This window comes from Corythoichthys intestinalis, chromosome 1 (assembly GCF_030265065.1).
Source record: "Corythoichthys intestinalis isolate RoL2023-P3 chromosome 1, ASM3026506v1, whole genome shotgun sequence".
Taxonomy (NCBI): domain Eukaryota; kingdom Metazoa; phylum Chordata; class Actinopteri; order Syngnathiformes; family Syngnathidae; genus Corythoichthys; species Corythoichthys intestinalis.
In genome coordinates this window covers 39623468-39641129 of record NC_080395.1, presented here as the reverse complement: position 1 = coordinate 39641129, position 17662 = coordinate 39623468, and the positions used below count along the sequence as shown (strand labels likewise).

The window sequence follows — 17662 nt, the reverse complement described above, 5'->3', positions numbered from 1 at the left end:
TGCACGCCCCACTTTTCAGTTTTTTATTTGTTAAAAAAGTTTAAATTATCCAATAAATTTTGTTCCACTTCACGATTGTGTCCCACTTGTTGTTGATTCTTGACAAAAAATTAAAATTTTATATCTTTATGTTTGAAGCCTGAAATGTGGCGAAAGGTTGCAAGGTTCAAGGGGGCCGAATACTTTTGCAAGGCACTGTATTTAATTCCTACATATCTACAGTATACTTGCTCAGTTTGGGATTTAAAAATAGGTGTTTGGCATAGAGGTGTTATACAATGTGTGCAGAGCATATCACCATTGAGTTTAACACAGCTGAAAAATATGTGGAAGCTTAAAATCACGCTGAAATTAGTTGACAGTGTACACACTGGAACAAATCAATAATTCTTCTTTTGATTGTTATGCTTTTGGATCAAAAAAAAAAAATCTTTATGAAGGCGTAAATTTAGTGAACAGCTCTTGAAAAAGAGGCTCAAACTATACCCAATTGTAGTAGTAGCTGCTTCTGTGTATATGCAGTACAAAGAACTTTGACTGTATATATCTTTTAACATTACTATGAGGTACGACAGAGGATTAGGGCCAAATAAAGGAGAAGGGGGGAAAAAAGGACTACGAGATTACTACTACGACGCATCATTATAAAGCCATCTATTAATTATAATTTGATGTAGATGAGCCAAAGGTAGTAGCTTTACGGCGTAAGTGACGTAATAGAGAATTGGAACAATATTGTGCATTACCTGAGTCTATATTTTAGAACCTCCTTCATAAATAAGGAAATCCTTTATTTTTTGGCCTAATGTTTTGGCCCTAATCCTCCGTTACATTACGACGAGGTGGTAGTTTTCCAGATTAAAATATTACATACTAGTATATTATTATAATATTTCTGTTATTGTTTGGATTTTTAGGGGAATGTTGGAATTAGTTAATTGTGACCATGCTTACACTTCAAAACATTGTTCTTTCTTATTTTTGTGTTTTATTAATGAGACAAATCCTACTCAATATTGTAACATTTGCAGAAGACGTTTAGTGTACAGGTCTGGAGAGCATTCATTTTCCAAACGAAAAAAATAGCCATGCAACCCAGAACTTCAAACACAGTAAATCAAAGCACTCATATCTCAAGGCAATGCTATAATACGTTATCATCGACATTATTATAAAAACATGGTGAAAACAGTTTCTGTAATTTTTTTCTGTTCAGGGACATGGGGAACCTGGAACCCAAACCCCTTATGTGCACTCATACAAAGCAATATTTAAGTACCCCTGACACCTACAGTGTGACATTTTTGACTAGTGGGAACATCATTTTACATTAGCTGCACTCAAGCATGGGACTCTGGAAGCTGGAAGAGATGGGCACATGCACTGGCATGCTATGCAGATGTATCATCAGTCTGATCGTCTGCCCTAAAACCTTACATAAGAGTTATACAAGAGTATAATGGAAATGTTAAAAAGGAAAATAGAAATGACACAAGAATTAACTAAATATAGTTCGTCAGTGTCTGGCGGAATCGTCCTATGTGCAAATTGGTCAATTTAATACTTTTTAATGACTAGATCAGAATGGTTAAAGCCCATATGGGTGTTTTATTTTATGTATTTATTTACAAATATCAACCAATCTAAAGAATTTGCTAGCTCATGTTGACGTTGAAGGTTTTTTTTTCAAGGGAGGCTCCCTAAGAAGGGATGGTTATAGAGAGGCAACGAATGCTGTTGATATCACCAAGATTACTTTCTACCTTTAAGGCACTCAAAGCACTTTGACACTATATCCTCATTAGCCTCGTAATGCCAGGAGAAACGTTAGGTTCAGTATCTTGCTCAAGGACACTTAGACAAGGTCACCAGGGTGGAGAATTGAAGCCACAACCGCTGGGTTGGGGAACTACCGGTACTACTCTACCACTGAGCTGCACCGCCCTAAAAAAGTCTAATAGTACATAATAATACTAATGGTAATATAGTATCTGAAAACACTATTAGTTTTGTTCTTTTCAATGTGGCAATAATACTCTTCGTTGAATAGGAATAAAAGAATTACTTCAACTGAGCCACAGGAAAGTTGCAGAAAAACACAATTTGAATACAAACAGTAAATATGATTGCAAATAAATAATGGAAGGGTAGAGCAGAGATTATACAGACTAGTCGACCAGTCAATTTGTTGACTATTAATGCATTATAACGTTTTGATTGTGACGTCAATTAGTCACTAGTCAAAGGATTTTGTACTGCTTGCACTAGGGTTAGCAGAGCAGATGGGTATGCTGAATAAAATCAGTCTGTCACCTTAAAAGGGGTTTAACTTTTATTTATGAATGTTTTGTTTAGGTGTCGCCCTTACAACTATTATCGAGCATGCCCACCCCCTTGGCATGCTGCAGCAGGCTTTCCGACAACTTTTTGGCCCACGCTGTCATAGTGGAAGGAAAGAAGTTAATTATTCCAATGCATTCAAGGAGCCTTGTGAATATTTGCAGAACACACTGCAGTGGTGGACTCACAATAAGGACAAGTTTCACCGCTTGGCCAAGTTATGCAAACATTACATGGCAGCAAGTGCACCAAGCAAGACTTTTTTTTTCTAATTCCCCTGGCTGAAAATAACATCACGCCACAGCAGGCAAGCCAGTCCAAATCGATGTTTCTGGGTTTTTACATGTATATTCTGCAGAAATTTGTTCTATGAGCTGTCCATTGTAGGTGTATATAGATTCTTGCAAATCATTCCTTCCTCCAGTCATTTCTCTCTAATTATATTACTGTCCTAAAAGAAATGTTAATCATGTCATCAGTAGACTAACTTTCATTGATTTATATTTGTGTCAACTTCGGAAAAAATTCGTGAAACCCCTGCGGCAGGAACTGTATTAGAAAACCTGCTCAGTATGACTGTGCCTTTAAGATAAGGAGCGAGGCTAACCCCAGATTGGACACCTGTCACTCAAAGTGCTGACACTGAGCCCATGTCCATACGTAGAAGGGCTTTTTAAAAATGAGTGTTTTGCCCCATCCGTCAAGAAAAAAAAAAAACTCAACGTCCACACCACGTTTGTAGGAAAGATTTCATCCAACCCAACCACATAGGTGTTTTGTTTTTTTTTTTTTGTTTTTTTTTACATATTTCTTGATATGCATTCAAGCACAAAGTGAATAACAAAAACTAAAATGGTTCAACAATCGCATTTTGTCTGTTTAGCCTTACATTGTAAGATGTTCAAGAACCTTTAGCATGTTAGCACGGGTCGCTATCGTGTGCAGTCGCTGATGTGTTTATACTGTATATGTGCATTATATACATGTGTCTTTAATACATTCATAATGTATATGTGATGTTTTAAGACTCCAAATCCTCTGTGAGCGTAAGCACAGTCCCTGAATGTAAACACAGGTCACACATATGACGTTTAAACATTTTTTGTCACAGGCAGTGACGTTTCGACTGTTTAAAAAACGCAAACCTCCAGTTATTAATGTACAGAATTCCCAAATCTTCAGTTTTTTAAAACCCTAATTTTTAATGGCCAAAATGTGCGTCTATGTGTGGATGATAGGCCAAACCATAGAAAAAGTTCTTCATTTTGAGAGATACCCTTCTACGTGTAGACATGGCCTGAGACATGACAATACAAATATTTACATTCAAACCTTCTGGCAGACTCAAATATGAAAGTTATGTGTTTGTTGTTTGAATCAATATATAAAAGTACTATTCTTTACATAAAATTACTATACATTATACATACATAAAATACTGTAGGTCTTTCCCTTTTTTTGCCCAAAGAATAATTTTTTTAAAAAAGTTAAATGTATATTTTGACAAATGTTTTATAAGCACTACAAATGTAATAATTATAATATAAATGACATATACAGTATATATATATATATATATATATATATATATATATATATATATATATATATGAAAACAATGATTTGTATATGTATGCATGCATATATCTAAACATTTTTAAATAAAATACAGTATTTATTTTTAATTTAAAAAAAAAAATCTGTAATGGACTAAAGGCGCAAAGTTTGAAGCACGATGTAGCGAGGGATCGCTGTACTTTGGTTCGAGTCTTGGGGTAGTCTCGTATGCCTCAGATTGGTCCTTGGATATCTCAGTTTTGTTTTGTTTTCATTATTTTTCCCAAATCACTTTTATATTACAATACTTTAGTTTGAGTCTAAGGGTTCTCCAGTGTCCCACAGAAGTGGACCCATTCTTGGATAGCTCCTTGTTTTTTTAATAAAGGGACTTGCTCTTCAAAATGTTTCTTTAGTAGTTTTTGTCAACAAAGGTTTGAATCGAACGTTGTATCACCTGGACCAATGTACCACATGAAAGTTAGTGTAAGTCAGTACTTCTCAAATGGTGGGGCGCGCCCCCCCAGGGGGGCGCAGAGCGATGCCAGGGGGGGCGCGAGTGACCTCGGGGAACATGCTTTTTTTTTTTTTTTTTTTTTTTTTTTTTGCCGTACTAGAATAAAGTGTACTTGCACATCCACTCCGTGGGTGGCAGTGGCGCTCTCATTTTCAAAGTGCGTGCAGTATTTTTGAAGTAAGCAAGAGCACACGGAAGAGACTCATGCAGAGCTGGACTCACGCAGCGACCCGCTGTCTTCTTCGGTTCTCACGTGTCCGGCCGAGAAGTGCCGTTTTCGGCTTGGGATCGTCACGACCACCGCCCTCACCTACGGTTCTCCCTCGGCCGCCGAGAATGCGCTTTTTTCGGGCCGTTTGCCTTTGACTTTTAATATAGTGGGAAATGAGGAAAGACCACTGTTTACTGAGTCTAAAAATGATTATAGCGGAGAAGCCAAATCAGTTAAGATGCCACTTAAAGACATTAGACCTCAATCTCATTGATAAGCCGCTTGATTGTTTTTCAGCGAAAACGTGCCGAATATTGCCAATTGTCACAATCGTCCTGCTTTGTCAGTGTTATATCAGTAAACCAGTGAGCACTGTGGTGAATCAGCGAAAATAAAAACTTTCCTTCTGTCCAAAGACCTTTTGCCCCCCTTCTATTCAGTTTTGTCTTTTTTTCGGTCAAATGTTTTGGCATGTTGTCCTGAAGAGTAAATGTTTCTAATCAATTTGAATTTGTTATTATTTACGGATTTTATTACATTTTATTTTTCAGTATCAAATGGTCAAAAATGTACCTTGAGTGTATTTTTACAGTTTGGATGTGACTTTTTTATTTTTTTTATTTTTTTTAACTTCAGGCAAATTGATGCGCGTTAAGTCTTTTCTGTTACAAGCAACACAATGTTAAAAAAGTTATACTTTATTATAAGTTGATCTATGTTACTTTTTTTCTTTAATAGAAAAAAAAGGACACAATGTTAGGCTGAGGCGTACTTATAATAGTAATATAGACGAATGATACTATTTACAGTGGCGGCAGAGAGTTGGGGGGGCGCGAAACATTTACGTCTTCCTTGGGGGGGCGTAACAGAAAATAATTGAGAAGCACTGGTGTAAGTCAATACAGATTTATTTTGCATTGATCATTTAGCCTATCAATTAATTAGGTTCATATTCATAAGAAATGTAGCCCTGACCCGTTCAATAATCTGTTTGGTCTTATTAATGTCCCGTTGCCAGCAAAAATTGTACATGCAGGTTATACTGTTATATCATCCCTGCCAATGTTGAGACCAAACATATACCCTTGTCTACTGTATTAGCAGCTTTTTGGTACCGTCTGACATAACAACCACCATTAAAATGGGTGTATTGTTAAGGGTTAATTTAAAAAATAGATTAATTTTTAAATATGCCCTAATGCTAACCACTTTGAACTTCTGGAAAGTGAGAGTGTTTTCATGGCAAAATATGCTAACTGTTTCCACTGTTGCCCTTGTTTGTGAATGTTTTTTAGAGTGCTTTGCTTAAGGGCATGCATGCACTTGAAGTTTGCACAGTCGTTATGAGACTTGTGCTGCTCTGAATTGTCCCGCTGAAAGGTAAATTCATGCTTGTATCGTTCCTTTAATTTCCTTCAAAATTATTAAATCAAGCAAAATGTATCTTCAAATGCAATCATCTGAAGCAAAAAACAAAAAAAACAGATTAAGATTAAAATTAAAATTCATGACCAAGGGATGGTTTGAATCTCAGTTCATGCCTTTATGTTTGGAGTTACCATGGATCTACGGATTTCTCCCACACTACAAAAACTTGCCTTAATTTCAAGATTCAAGACTTTCATTACCCATAACATTTGAATGGTTTTATACCTGGTGATTGACAGGTGACCAGTCCAAACGGAGTTCCATTTCTGGCAAGGAATCAGCTGAATAAACAGGGCTAAATTGATAGGTGATGCACGTACAAATGGACAAGATAATTATTTAACTATTTTTTACGATTAACTATTTTTATATTTTTCTAGTTGGAAGCATGTACACACAGACAACTTTCCTTGTCATTCCTCACTTCTTAGCTATTTTTTTTAAATATCATTTAAAAGGGATTTTTTTTTTTTTTTTTCCAAACACATGCATCACGTGCATTTTAGCGGATAGAATCTTGTTTAATGAAGTTAAAACGCATAATTTAATTTTTGCGATGTGTAATAGCGCAGAATATATATATATATATATACATAGATATAGTATATATGCAAATATTTCCCAGATGTAAATGATAGGTGAAACAGCCATTGTGAGACATTTTTAAATCACAGCACTATTTTAGCTAATCAAATGTGAGCGTCTCAGATTGTCCCACCTACTCGTGAGTCGTCATGCATTGGCTACCCTATAAAAAGTTTAATAAACCCAGGAAGTGAAGCGGGCTTTGTCTGAGTCTCAGACAGAGAAAGGAGAAAGACAGCGACAGATTGCACAGATTCAAAAACTATAAAGGGTGTGTGCTTACTTTCGTAGCTACTATTTACCTGTTTTGTGTGCACTATATTAGCGTGCACCATTATGAGATTAAATCATAACATTTTCTGGAGAAACAAAAGTCTTTTAAACCAAAAATATACTGTATATACATTCCTCATCAATTAGTAACAAAGGTAATGATGTAACCATCCGCTTTATTGTATTTTACATAGTTAAAACCCACAAGTGATTTACATTAGAGATCTACCTGAAGCAAAATTCTTGACCAAAACCAAATACTGGAAACACTTAGCCCAATGCCGAAAAATACACATGCATATAATTCATTTTTTGAATTATTATTATTTATTTTATTATTTTCCAATTAATGCTCTTTGCCTTGGCATTGGTTCTACAACCCTGGAGACTCAAGACATTTAGTTTGAAAGGTGCCGAGTCTGAAACCCCATGGGAAGGTGCATTCCCGGCAGCAGTAAACATTTTGTGGAAAACTCTGAACGGTGCTGGCGTCATCATTGCAACACACGTCACGGCCGATGAAACCTTGATCAATGCGCTTTCTTGGGAGTTTGGGACGCTCGACAAATGAGTCTCACACCTCCAATTGCCAAGCTAAATGAGATCTAAATGTTCATTTGTGTGGAAAGGTAGTTCACAACAACAACAACAACAACAACAACAACAAACAATTCCGTTCTCAACTAAACTAGTAAAGCTCTTTACAAGGCTATTACAATCTCTCCTACTTCTTAAAATAAGACTTGTGCAACAAATGGAATCGATCGAGAACCAGGCAAATGGGCAGAGTTATAGCGGTGACGAAGCTGAGCAGAATCACTCCCGACTGGATTAAACAGTGACTGGCTAATTTATATATTATTTTGATACTTCTAAATCCTTTCAAACCACAGCCATGTTGGTTGTGAGCCAGTAGTGTTGTTTCTCACCGTGTTTTGATTCACACTATTTAGTGGTAAACTTTCAGTCTTTTAATCGAAAACTGAAAATGCAAAAGTTCTCGGCGCTGAATTTTCAGTCACATCTCTAGTTTGCACCGATGTATGCCACAGTAGCATAGATGGAGCTAAAGCCAAGATACTGTAAATGAAACTCCTCAACCTGCTTCAACATAGCTCCTTGGCACCTGGATGGCAGCAAAATGGTTATAAATTGCCCCCAAAATCAATCTGTGAATATGCAAGGGCACACTGCATTTGCTACCATCAGCACAAGAAACATTGCACTCCAATGAACATCTTTGCATCCCGTTGTTTCTAACGCTGGTTGACAGTATTGCAGTGTGTGTGCAGCTGTTATGTGGTGGTGGTGGTGGTGGTAGTCACCTCTGCTGAGGCACAGCTTCTTTCATCTTAGCCATGTTCTAAACAGTCAGCACATCCAGTAGTATTAAACATGTGCCCCAGCAGCATCCACTTGTATGCACTTGAATTGTTGTGTGGGGTCAGATATAGCTTGTTGTGTCAAAGTTGTACTAGAAATAAACAAAATGGAGCTTAATCAGTGAGCAAGTCTCATTTTTACAGGCAACCTTGACCCCAGAGATAAACCTACACTTGGCAACATTATGTGTGTCATTAGTGCTGACCCAGATGCTCTGAAACGCATGCGACTGCACTGCTTTGCCTTCCCAGAATAACTCTCTTCAGCTTATTACAGGAAAAGATCATAGTTAATGTCGGGGAAATGCTAAAAAAGAAGATTATAAAGTAAGTTTTAAAAGTTGACGGTGAATCACGGTTGAGCTTGTAATGAGAGTTGGCTGAGGAAATGAAGGCTTGTGCTGTGAATGTGACAAAAGAGGTTCATGCACTCCACCAGCCACTTTTTATAGGTAGCATTTACAAAGATGAATGTTGTTTTTTTGGGTTGACACTATCATGGAGCTGTTGAAAAATATGTATTCAGTATTTTGTTTATATTTGCAGAACCATAAGAAAACTCAGCTCTCTTCTAATGGATTAGCATGTTTTCACCATGCTTGCCTCCTTACCTACTCCAGAAATATGCATGTGATAATAATTATAAGTCTAAGGTGTGAATGTGAGTTGCTACAATTGTTTTTCAGATGGGACTGGATCTTTTTGTTTTACATTACCAGCAAAAATCTGAAAAATGCGGGCGATTCAGGACATTAAAAAAAAAAAAATCACAGCAGTTTATTGAGAGGCTAGTGATCCGACTTGAAAAGATGGTTTAAGTTATAAGCGTGGTCACGAAACAAATTAAACTTGTATCTCAAGGGAGCACTATATTGTCTTTTTTTTGGTGTGTGTGTTTTTTAGGGGCCTGGAACCATAAACGGAGTTTAAGGGGGGGCCAGGCCCCCTGGTGGCCGAAAAGTGTCATTGCATGTAATTGACTTTCCTATATATGATTTTAAAATTAAGAATTTTCCAGTCAAATGTTGTCTATAAAAGTTGTAAAGCAATAAAACAACACAAATGAACGAAATTAATTTAAAAATATATTTTTATAATGGGTCAAAATAATTTTTCAAACAGATCATGTGACAAGCACCTTAGACAGTCATTTGCTTTACTTAGCCAAAACCACCCGAGGACCAAAGAGGCAAGATGGATACACGTAATTTTTTCCTAAGCTTTCAAAAGCGACAGCAACTGCTGAGCAAGTACCAAGGATTGAAAATCTGGACTATGAAACGCTAGAGACCACAGTCAAAATGGTGATCAGAGTTTCAATTTGCCTCACTGAAGACGCTAATTGTATAACAGAGCCACCACCGGTGTCTTGCCAATGTAGTTACCCCTTCAAAAATTGTGTCCCCTGGCCGCGGGAGCACACACACACACATAAGTTACGAGTTATGTCGACTTAAACAATTAATTGAAACCAGAAAAGAACCACAGTTATATATTTTGGACATCACCGTTCATTAAACTGGAGAAACTCCATACAAGACTTGAATTACAGTAATAACAGTTATAGATTAGGTTTTTTTTTTTCGATGGGCCATGTTTTACAACCTCGTAGATATCTACATCACCAAAACATGGAAATCAAGAAAATCAGTGCAGCACAGTGGCTCTGCCCTAGGGATACAATTTTTGACGGGGGGAACAACATTGGCACGACACTGGCAGGCGTACCATATTAAATGGATGACGATCTTGGCGAAAAGTATAGCTGTCCTAAGCAGCCTGATTTAAAATTCCCCTCAAGAATGATGGTAAACAAAAAAATTGCTCATTTTCAACTTATTATTATATTCTTGTAAATTAATTTTATTGTTGACGCTGCATTTTTGGTGTCATCAATATGTTGTGCCCCCCCGTCCCAAAAGTCAGACTCCGCCTATGCCTGGAACTATTTAATGTATTTCCATATTTCCATTCACTTTAATGTGAGAAATGATTTGACATACAATGGTGATCACGCAACAGCTTAAACTATGGTCAGGCACCACCAATATTCCGCTGTGATTGGCTGGCGACCAGTAATCTCAGCTAAAGTCGTGACCCTAATGAGGACAACAAGCATTTAAAATGGATGGATGGATAGATGCTTATGTCGTTATATTTTGTCCAAATTTTTGCATTGCCCCCAAATGACTTTATGAAATCTGAACTGGCCTCTCATGGGATAAAGATTCCCTCCCTTTTGCTGGGTAATGTTTAATAACCAAAATATTAGAATAAGCTCTTCATAGTTGCAGTGCAGTTTTGCACCACTGCCAGCCAAAATAGTAAACAAAAACACTGTTGACTGCTGCACTGCATCACACAGAGAGGTTTCTAACATTTTGGTTTGAGAAACACAAGTGACTACTCCCATTCTATGTGAGAAAACTCCAGTTTTATACCATTGCGCCCACATTGTTAACGTGCAGTATTTTCTAATATTGGAAGTCATTAGATTAATGCAGGTGTCATCAAGCTTAAAAACAATGGAGATGGCTCTTGTTATATTCCAGCTATTCAGGTGAGCTCAGATTTATCCACTGAGTCGTGCAGCCTGCAGCACAACAATACCGTGTGAAACACAAAACTCACACACAGTGGAGAGAGATAGGAGGAGACGGATGGTGATGATGCATCCATTTAGATGCTTTTTTTTCTGTCTCTTACCCTCTGCGGCCAAAGAAGACCGGAGCAGGAGTAAAAACATCCCCGCAGACAGCGCACACTTTGCAGGCATTCCCACTGCTCCACTCCGCCACCTGCTCCTTCTTCTCGCACGCTTCCCCTCTTCTTCTCCGCCCCTTTCTCCGGCATCCCTCGCCGGAGCAGGGTCCTTTCCACGGGCTGCCCCCGGCGCACACTTCCTCAGACCGGCAGCCATATCCGGTGGATGAGTTGCTGAAGTTTGGCGCGTAAATAATACATTGGATCAGGCTTCGGTGGGCTCGTGATCCGGTCTCGTGGACAGGGCTACGGGGAGGAGGGAGGGGGGCACAGGGTGCGAGGGCTTGGGGTGCTTGACGCTGCGTTGAAGCCGGATGAAATAAACCCAACCGGTCCACCTCCGCTCGGTCCACCCATCATCATCATCATCTTCCTCTTTGTCATCATCATCATCATCATCATCGTGTGTCGCAGGACTGCCAAAAGGTGAAATTGTTTGGCCGCTACAATTTTTATATGTTCATACATTTTGTCAATGCATTGCAATAGTTAGTTAGATTAATTATTCATTTATTTTAAGTGAACAGTCCATGTTGTAACGTTTGGCAGTGACTCGATTTCTCTCCAAATTTTATTTGGTAAGTGTACCTGGTTTTGTCCACACGAGGTCAGCACAATGCAAGAAAACAAACAGCAAGGTCGTGTGACTGCAGCGTTTAGGCTTATTCCATCAGCAACAATACACTGCAGTTCTATAAAAGATATACAGTATACTGTAATCATGTCGGGTTTATTGAGGTCATTAACTAATAAAGGCGTTGTTAATATATAACACATATAAAATAATAATAATCATTACAATAATATGTCTTTTGGCTCAGCCAGAAAAAGACCATTTGTGGGAACAGTGTATGGAAATTAAGTGTAATTGCACAAATAAAACATAATATTAAATCGAGTATGGTCAGATAAATTTATTAAAATGAGCAGTTACTATTTGTATGCTATGCTGTTACTGTGTATTAAGTAGAGCAGTTGTTTGAGGGATTTAAACCAGCCAGTGTGTAAACGTTTTGGGTGAATTTCATATGCAAAAATACGGTGCAATCAACTTCCGTAAAAATTGGGACATGAGATTAACTTTTTAAACTGCATTTTGAAGGACAACAAAGAAACACAAGTTGTCTAAAACTATATTTTGTACACATACACTGCCCGCCATAATTATTGGATTTATGACAATAATGTGTTTTTTAGCTTCTAATATTTTTTTTTTTTCTAAATAATATGGGACCTTATATGAAAAAAAAGAGAAAAATCCAACCTTCAATACAAGTGCATTTATTCAGTGGGGGAAAAAATCCCACTTAAAGAAATAATTATTTGACATCAAATAATGTGTGTCACAATTATTAGCACCCCTGGAGTTAATACTTTGTACAACCCCCTTTTGCCAACAAAACAGCACCTAATCTTCTATAATGTTTCACAAGATGGGAAAAGACAGAAAGAGGGATCTTCAGCCGTTCCTCTTTGCAGAATCTCTCTAAATCATCCAGAGACCTGGGTCCTCTCCTCTGTAATCTCCTCTTCAGCTCACCCCACAGGTTTTCAATGGGGTTGAGGTCTGGGGACTGAGATGGCCATGGGAGGAGCTTGATTTTGTGTCTGGTGAACCATTTCTGTGTAGATTTGGTCATATGTTTAGGGTTATTGTCTTGCTGAAAGACCCAGTGACGACCCATCCTTCAGCTTTCGGGCAGAGGGCAACAGATTTTGATTTAAAATGTCCTGGTATTTCAAAGCATTCATGATGCCATGCACCCTAACAAGGTTCCCAGGGCCTTTTGGAAGCAAAACAGCCCTACAGCATTACTGACCCACCATTCACAGTGGGTATGAGGTGCTTTTCAGCATGCGCATCTTTCGTGGCACGCCAGACCCACTTAGAGTGTTTGTTGCTCAATCTTGGTCTCATCTGACCAAAGCACACGGTCCCAGTTGAAGCCCCAATACCGCTTGGCGAACTCCAGACGTTTGTGTTTATGATTGTGAATGAGGAAAGGTTTTCTCCGTGTATGCCTCCCAAACAGTTTGTTGGCGTGTGGACAGCACCTCATACCCACTGTGAAATATGGGGGTGGGTCAGTGATGCTGTGGGGCTGTTTCGCTTCCAAAGGCCATAGGAACCTTGTTAGGGTGCATGGCATCATGAATGCTTTGAAATACCAGGACATTTTAAATCAAAATCTGTTGCCCTCTGCCCGAAAGCTGAAGATGGGTCGTCACTGTGTCTTTCAGCAAGACAATGACCCTAAACATATGGCCAAATCTACACAGAAATGGTTCACCAGACACAAAATCAAGCACCTCCCATGGCCATCTCAGTCCCCAGACCTCAACCCCATTGAAGACCTGTTGGGTGAGCTGAAGAGGAGAGTACAGAGGAGAGGACCCAGGTCTCTGGATGATTTAGAGAGATTCTGCAAAGAGGAATGGCTGAAGATCCCTCTTTCTGTCTTTTCCCATCTTGTGAAACATTATAGGAGAAGATTAGGTGCTGTTTTGTTGGCAAAAGGGGGTTGTACAAAGTATTAACACCAGGGGTGCTAATAATTATTAATAATAATAATAATACATTTTATTTCTAGAGCGCTTTTCAAACACACAAAGACGCTTCACAAGAGACATGGAATCACGGACGATAAAAGGTGTTAAAAGGATAAAAAATTAAAAGCACAATAAAAAGAAGCAAAAATATGACAGCTAGGGGTTATGGTGGGTAAGAAAGAGTGAACAGGTGTGTTTTCAGTCTAGATTTGAAAAGTGATAGAGTAGATATGCTTAATATAATATAATTGTGACACACATTATTTGATGTCAAATAATTATTTCTTTATGTGGGATTTTTTTCCCCACTGAATAAATGCACTTATATTGAAGGTTGGATTTCTCTCTTTTTTTCCATTAAGGTCCCATATTATTTAGGGGGAAAATGATCAGAAGCTAAAAAAAAAACATAATTATTATAAATCCAATAATTATGGAGGGCACTGTATCTAAATGCTCTAATTAATCTTAATGTGGTTGACGTAGGAGAATATTAGGGAAACCATTGCATTTTTTTAAGGCCTCAGTGACCTTTGATCAATCTGACCCAATTCTGACATATTACAATGTCACCCCCCCACCTTTTTTTTCTCTTTTAACTTTATGTCCATGAAGTATCTTATGTCACAGCAAATGGTTTTGCCACACATCTAATTATCTCATTGCATGAAGCCATGTTTCTGTGTTAGAGCGGTATCTTTCCAGATAGGAATCGCATATTGTAAATTGATGCCATGGACAAAAAATAACTCGTGGGAATTTGTGGAGCTCCAAAATTACATGTGTGATAGTTTTAATCACTGACCCAAATGCATTATATTCCCATTTTTCCCCAGTTCTCTTGTTTCCAATTCAAATGTTTTCTATATTACTGTAGAACGTGTTTGGTATATTGAAGGCAACTTTGCATCATTTTCTAGTATGCAGTGAATTGTTACACTTCCAGGTTGCAAGATTTGCGATCATTAAAAGAAAAAAAAATATTCAAAGCATTTACATGCAATCTAAAGATCAAAACAAATACTTACGAAAGGTTCACCACTGTAAAATCAAAGTTAAAATACTGCTCTTTTGAAGGCATCATACATGAAAGGTGTTTGCACAATAATCATCTATAATAGTTTTACCATACAACCCCAATTCCAAAGACATTATGACATTATGTTAAACATAAATAAAAACTGAATACAATGAAAGCAAATCATGTTCAACCTATGTTTAATTGAAAACATTACAAAGACTTGATATTTAATGATTAATTAAACTGATAAACATTATTATTTTAAGCAACTAGTCATTAACTTTGAATTTTATGACTGCAAGCCTGCAACACATTCCAAAAGAGCTGGGACAGGTGGAAAACAAGACTAATGTTGAGCAATGCTCATCAAACATCTCCTTAACATCCCACAGGCGAACAGACTAGTGGGGAATAGGTAGATGCCATGACTGGGTACACAAGGAGATTCCCTGAATTGCTCAGTCATTCACAAGCATAGACCTCTTTGAGACAAGTGCGTGAGAAACTAGTCTAAGAGTTTAAGGACAATCTTCCTTAAAGTACAATTGCAAGGAATTCAGGGATTTCATCATTCATGGTCCATATTTTCATCAAAAGGTACAGAGAATCTGGAGTAATCCCTGCATATAAGCGGCAAGGCTGAAAAACAATATTAGATGCCCCTGCCTTCAGGCCCTTAAATGGCACTGCACCACAAACAAGAATGCTACTGAAACATAAATCACAGAATTGGCTCAGCAATACTTCCGGAAACCATAGTCAGTGAACACAATCCATCTGCCGTTGCCGGATGAAATTCTGTAGTGCAAAAAAGAAGCCATTTCTAAACAGGACCCAGAAGCACAAGTGTTTTCTCTGGGCCGAGGATCATTTAAAATGGAGCGTGGCATGGTGGACAACTGTTCTGTGGTCAGACGAATCAGGAATGTTAACGGCGCTCAGCTCAAAAGCCAGTATCTGTGACTGCATAGGGCTGTAATAGTGCTAATGGCATGGGCAACCTCCTCACCTGCTGAAAGGTACAAGTTATGGAAAAACACATCCTGTCATTCAAACAAACTTTTTTCATGGACACCATTGCTTATTTCAGCAAGACAACGCCAACCCACATTCTGTACATGTTACAACAGTGTGCCTGAGTAACAAAAGAATGTGTGTACTAGACTGGCTGCTTGCAGTGGACCTTTCTTCCATTGAAAATGTGTGGTGCATTATGAAGCGTAAAATACGACAATGGAGACCTTGGATTGTTGAACAGCTTAAGCTGTACATCAAGGGAAAATGGGGAAAGAGTTCCATTTACAAAGCTTCAATAATTAGTGTTCTCAGTTCCCAAACATTTATTGAATGTGGTTAAAAGGTGATGTAACAGTCGGAAACATGACCCTGTCCCAGCTGTTTTCGAATGTTTCAGACATAGAATTCTAATTTAGTGATTATTTGCTAAAAACAAGGCTTTATCAGTTTTCACATTAAATATAATAATCATGATTTGCAAATCATTGTACGCAACGTCCTAACTTGATTGTAATTGGGGTTGTAGTCATTTAATGTTAGTAATGCATTTCAATGTTATAATGTATGTTGAAAAAAAAGGACTATAGGTAAAAATGTCACGAGGTTTGTTCTATTAGTCTCAAGATTTGCATGACACCAGATGGTGGCAGTGTCAATTTAAAACATAAATATAGAAATCTTTATAACTTGAACACTTGAACCCTTAAAAATGAATAATCAAGCAGACAGAAGAGCGTCAAAAGATTTTTTCTTTTAATTCAAAGTGAATCTTAACAATAATACACCATTTATAAGTCTTACTTTGACACTCACCAAAAGAGTCACCTGGAAAACCCGCTTAATGTGACTAAGTAGAGAAGGCTTGGTCACACCTAAATCACTGAGAACTAGAGAGGAAACACTAACGCAAACTGTAAAGAGACATCACATCCATAGTTAGTTTCCCAGTCCTCTTACTGTAAATATTGCACAGTGCAATTGCTACATGGCAAACTAGTGTAGCACAAACAAATAATAATAATAAAAAATAATTGAACAAATGTGGGAGAAAAAAAAACATCAAAGCCACAAAATAATCTACAGGTTTTTAAAACAGTAATAGAGCAGAATCCATAATCAAGTGTATTTGATGAGCCATCTAGACACTGTAATTCCATAACTTGTAGCATGAATAACTCTGCAGAAAGAGATGAACACAAGCTAAATCAAAGTAGAGCAAAACAAATTAAACATTAACACAGTAGCACATTGAGACCAATACCGACCCTGAATTAACAGCTCTAAAGGACAAAACTGCAGCAGAGGATTTTTTTTTTTTTTTTTTGGTCATAAAACCAATACTATCATAGTTTACGAACTGTTTTATCTGTTAAATGTTACAAAAATCCTCCAAACAAAAATAACATTTCTGTAAAGCAATGTGTTGGTTTCGTGTAGAAATCAAAACAATAGGTTTCATCTCCTCTTGCATCGCATTGCTGGTGATTACTTTGGGAGGAACCACAACACCGATTTTTCCCATGAGCATTATTTACAAACATATTCCAACAGTTAGCTTCTGCCATGTCAAGTTGTCGAAAGCTTTCTCATCCAAAATTATACTTAATTATAATCAGTAACAAATAAAAAGCATATAACCATATCAGTGTTGAAAGGTATCGGACTTGTGAGCGTGCCGAGAAACCACAAAACTGTAATCGTCTCCTTAGTAAAGAGAAAAATAAACATGCAAATAGAGAAATTTGTGATTCTTCAAAGCCAGTGTTACCAAATGTGCTCTGGGTGCTTGACAAAAACAAAGCGACGCACATGCAAGGTCATGTTAAATACATATCTAAGAACACTTGTGTGGTGCAATGATGGCAAAAATGTTTGAAGTATTGCATCTGCTGTTTCAAGCCAGAGTGACGATCTAAAGACATTTGATATTATTAGTAGTAGTAGTAGCAGTATAAGTGTATTATTGGTATTATCCAACAGTATGTACTCTCCTCTGATGTTTCTACAAGCCGATCAGA

At 37.6% G+C, this 17662-nt stretch overlaps 1 protein-coding gene across 2 annotated transcripts in view; it reads right to left on the bottom strand.

Moving 5' to 3' along the window:
* kiaa1549lb (KIAA1549-like b) overlaps positions 1–11416 on the bottom strand; it is a 119181-nt gene extending 107765 nt beyond the window's left edge. For both annotated transcript variants that reach the window (XM_057833986.1, XM_057833979.1), the window contains exon 1: positions 11000–11416. In XM_057833986.1, coding sequence (XP_057689969.1) covers positions 11000–11213 — 214 coding nt within the window. In that variant the 5' untranslated portion in view covers positions 11214–11416. The remainder of the gene's footprint in view (positions 1–10999) is intronic.
* Between the last annotated feature and the right edge of the window lie 6246 nt (positions 11417–17662).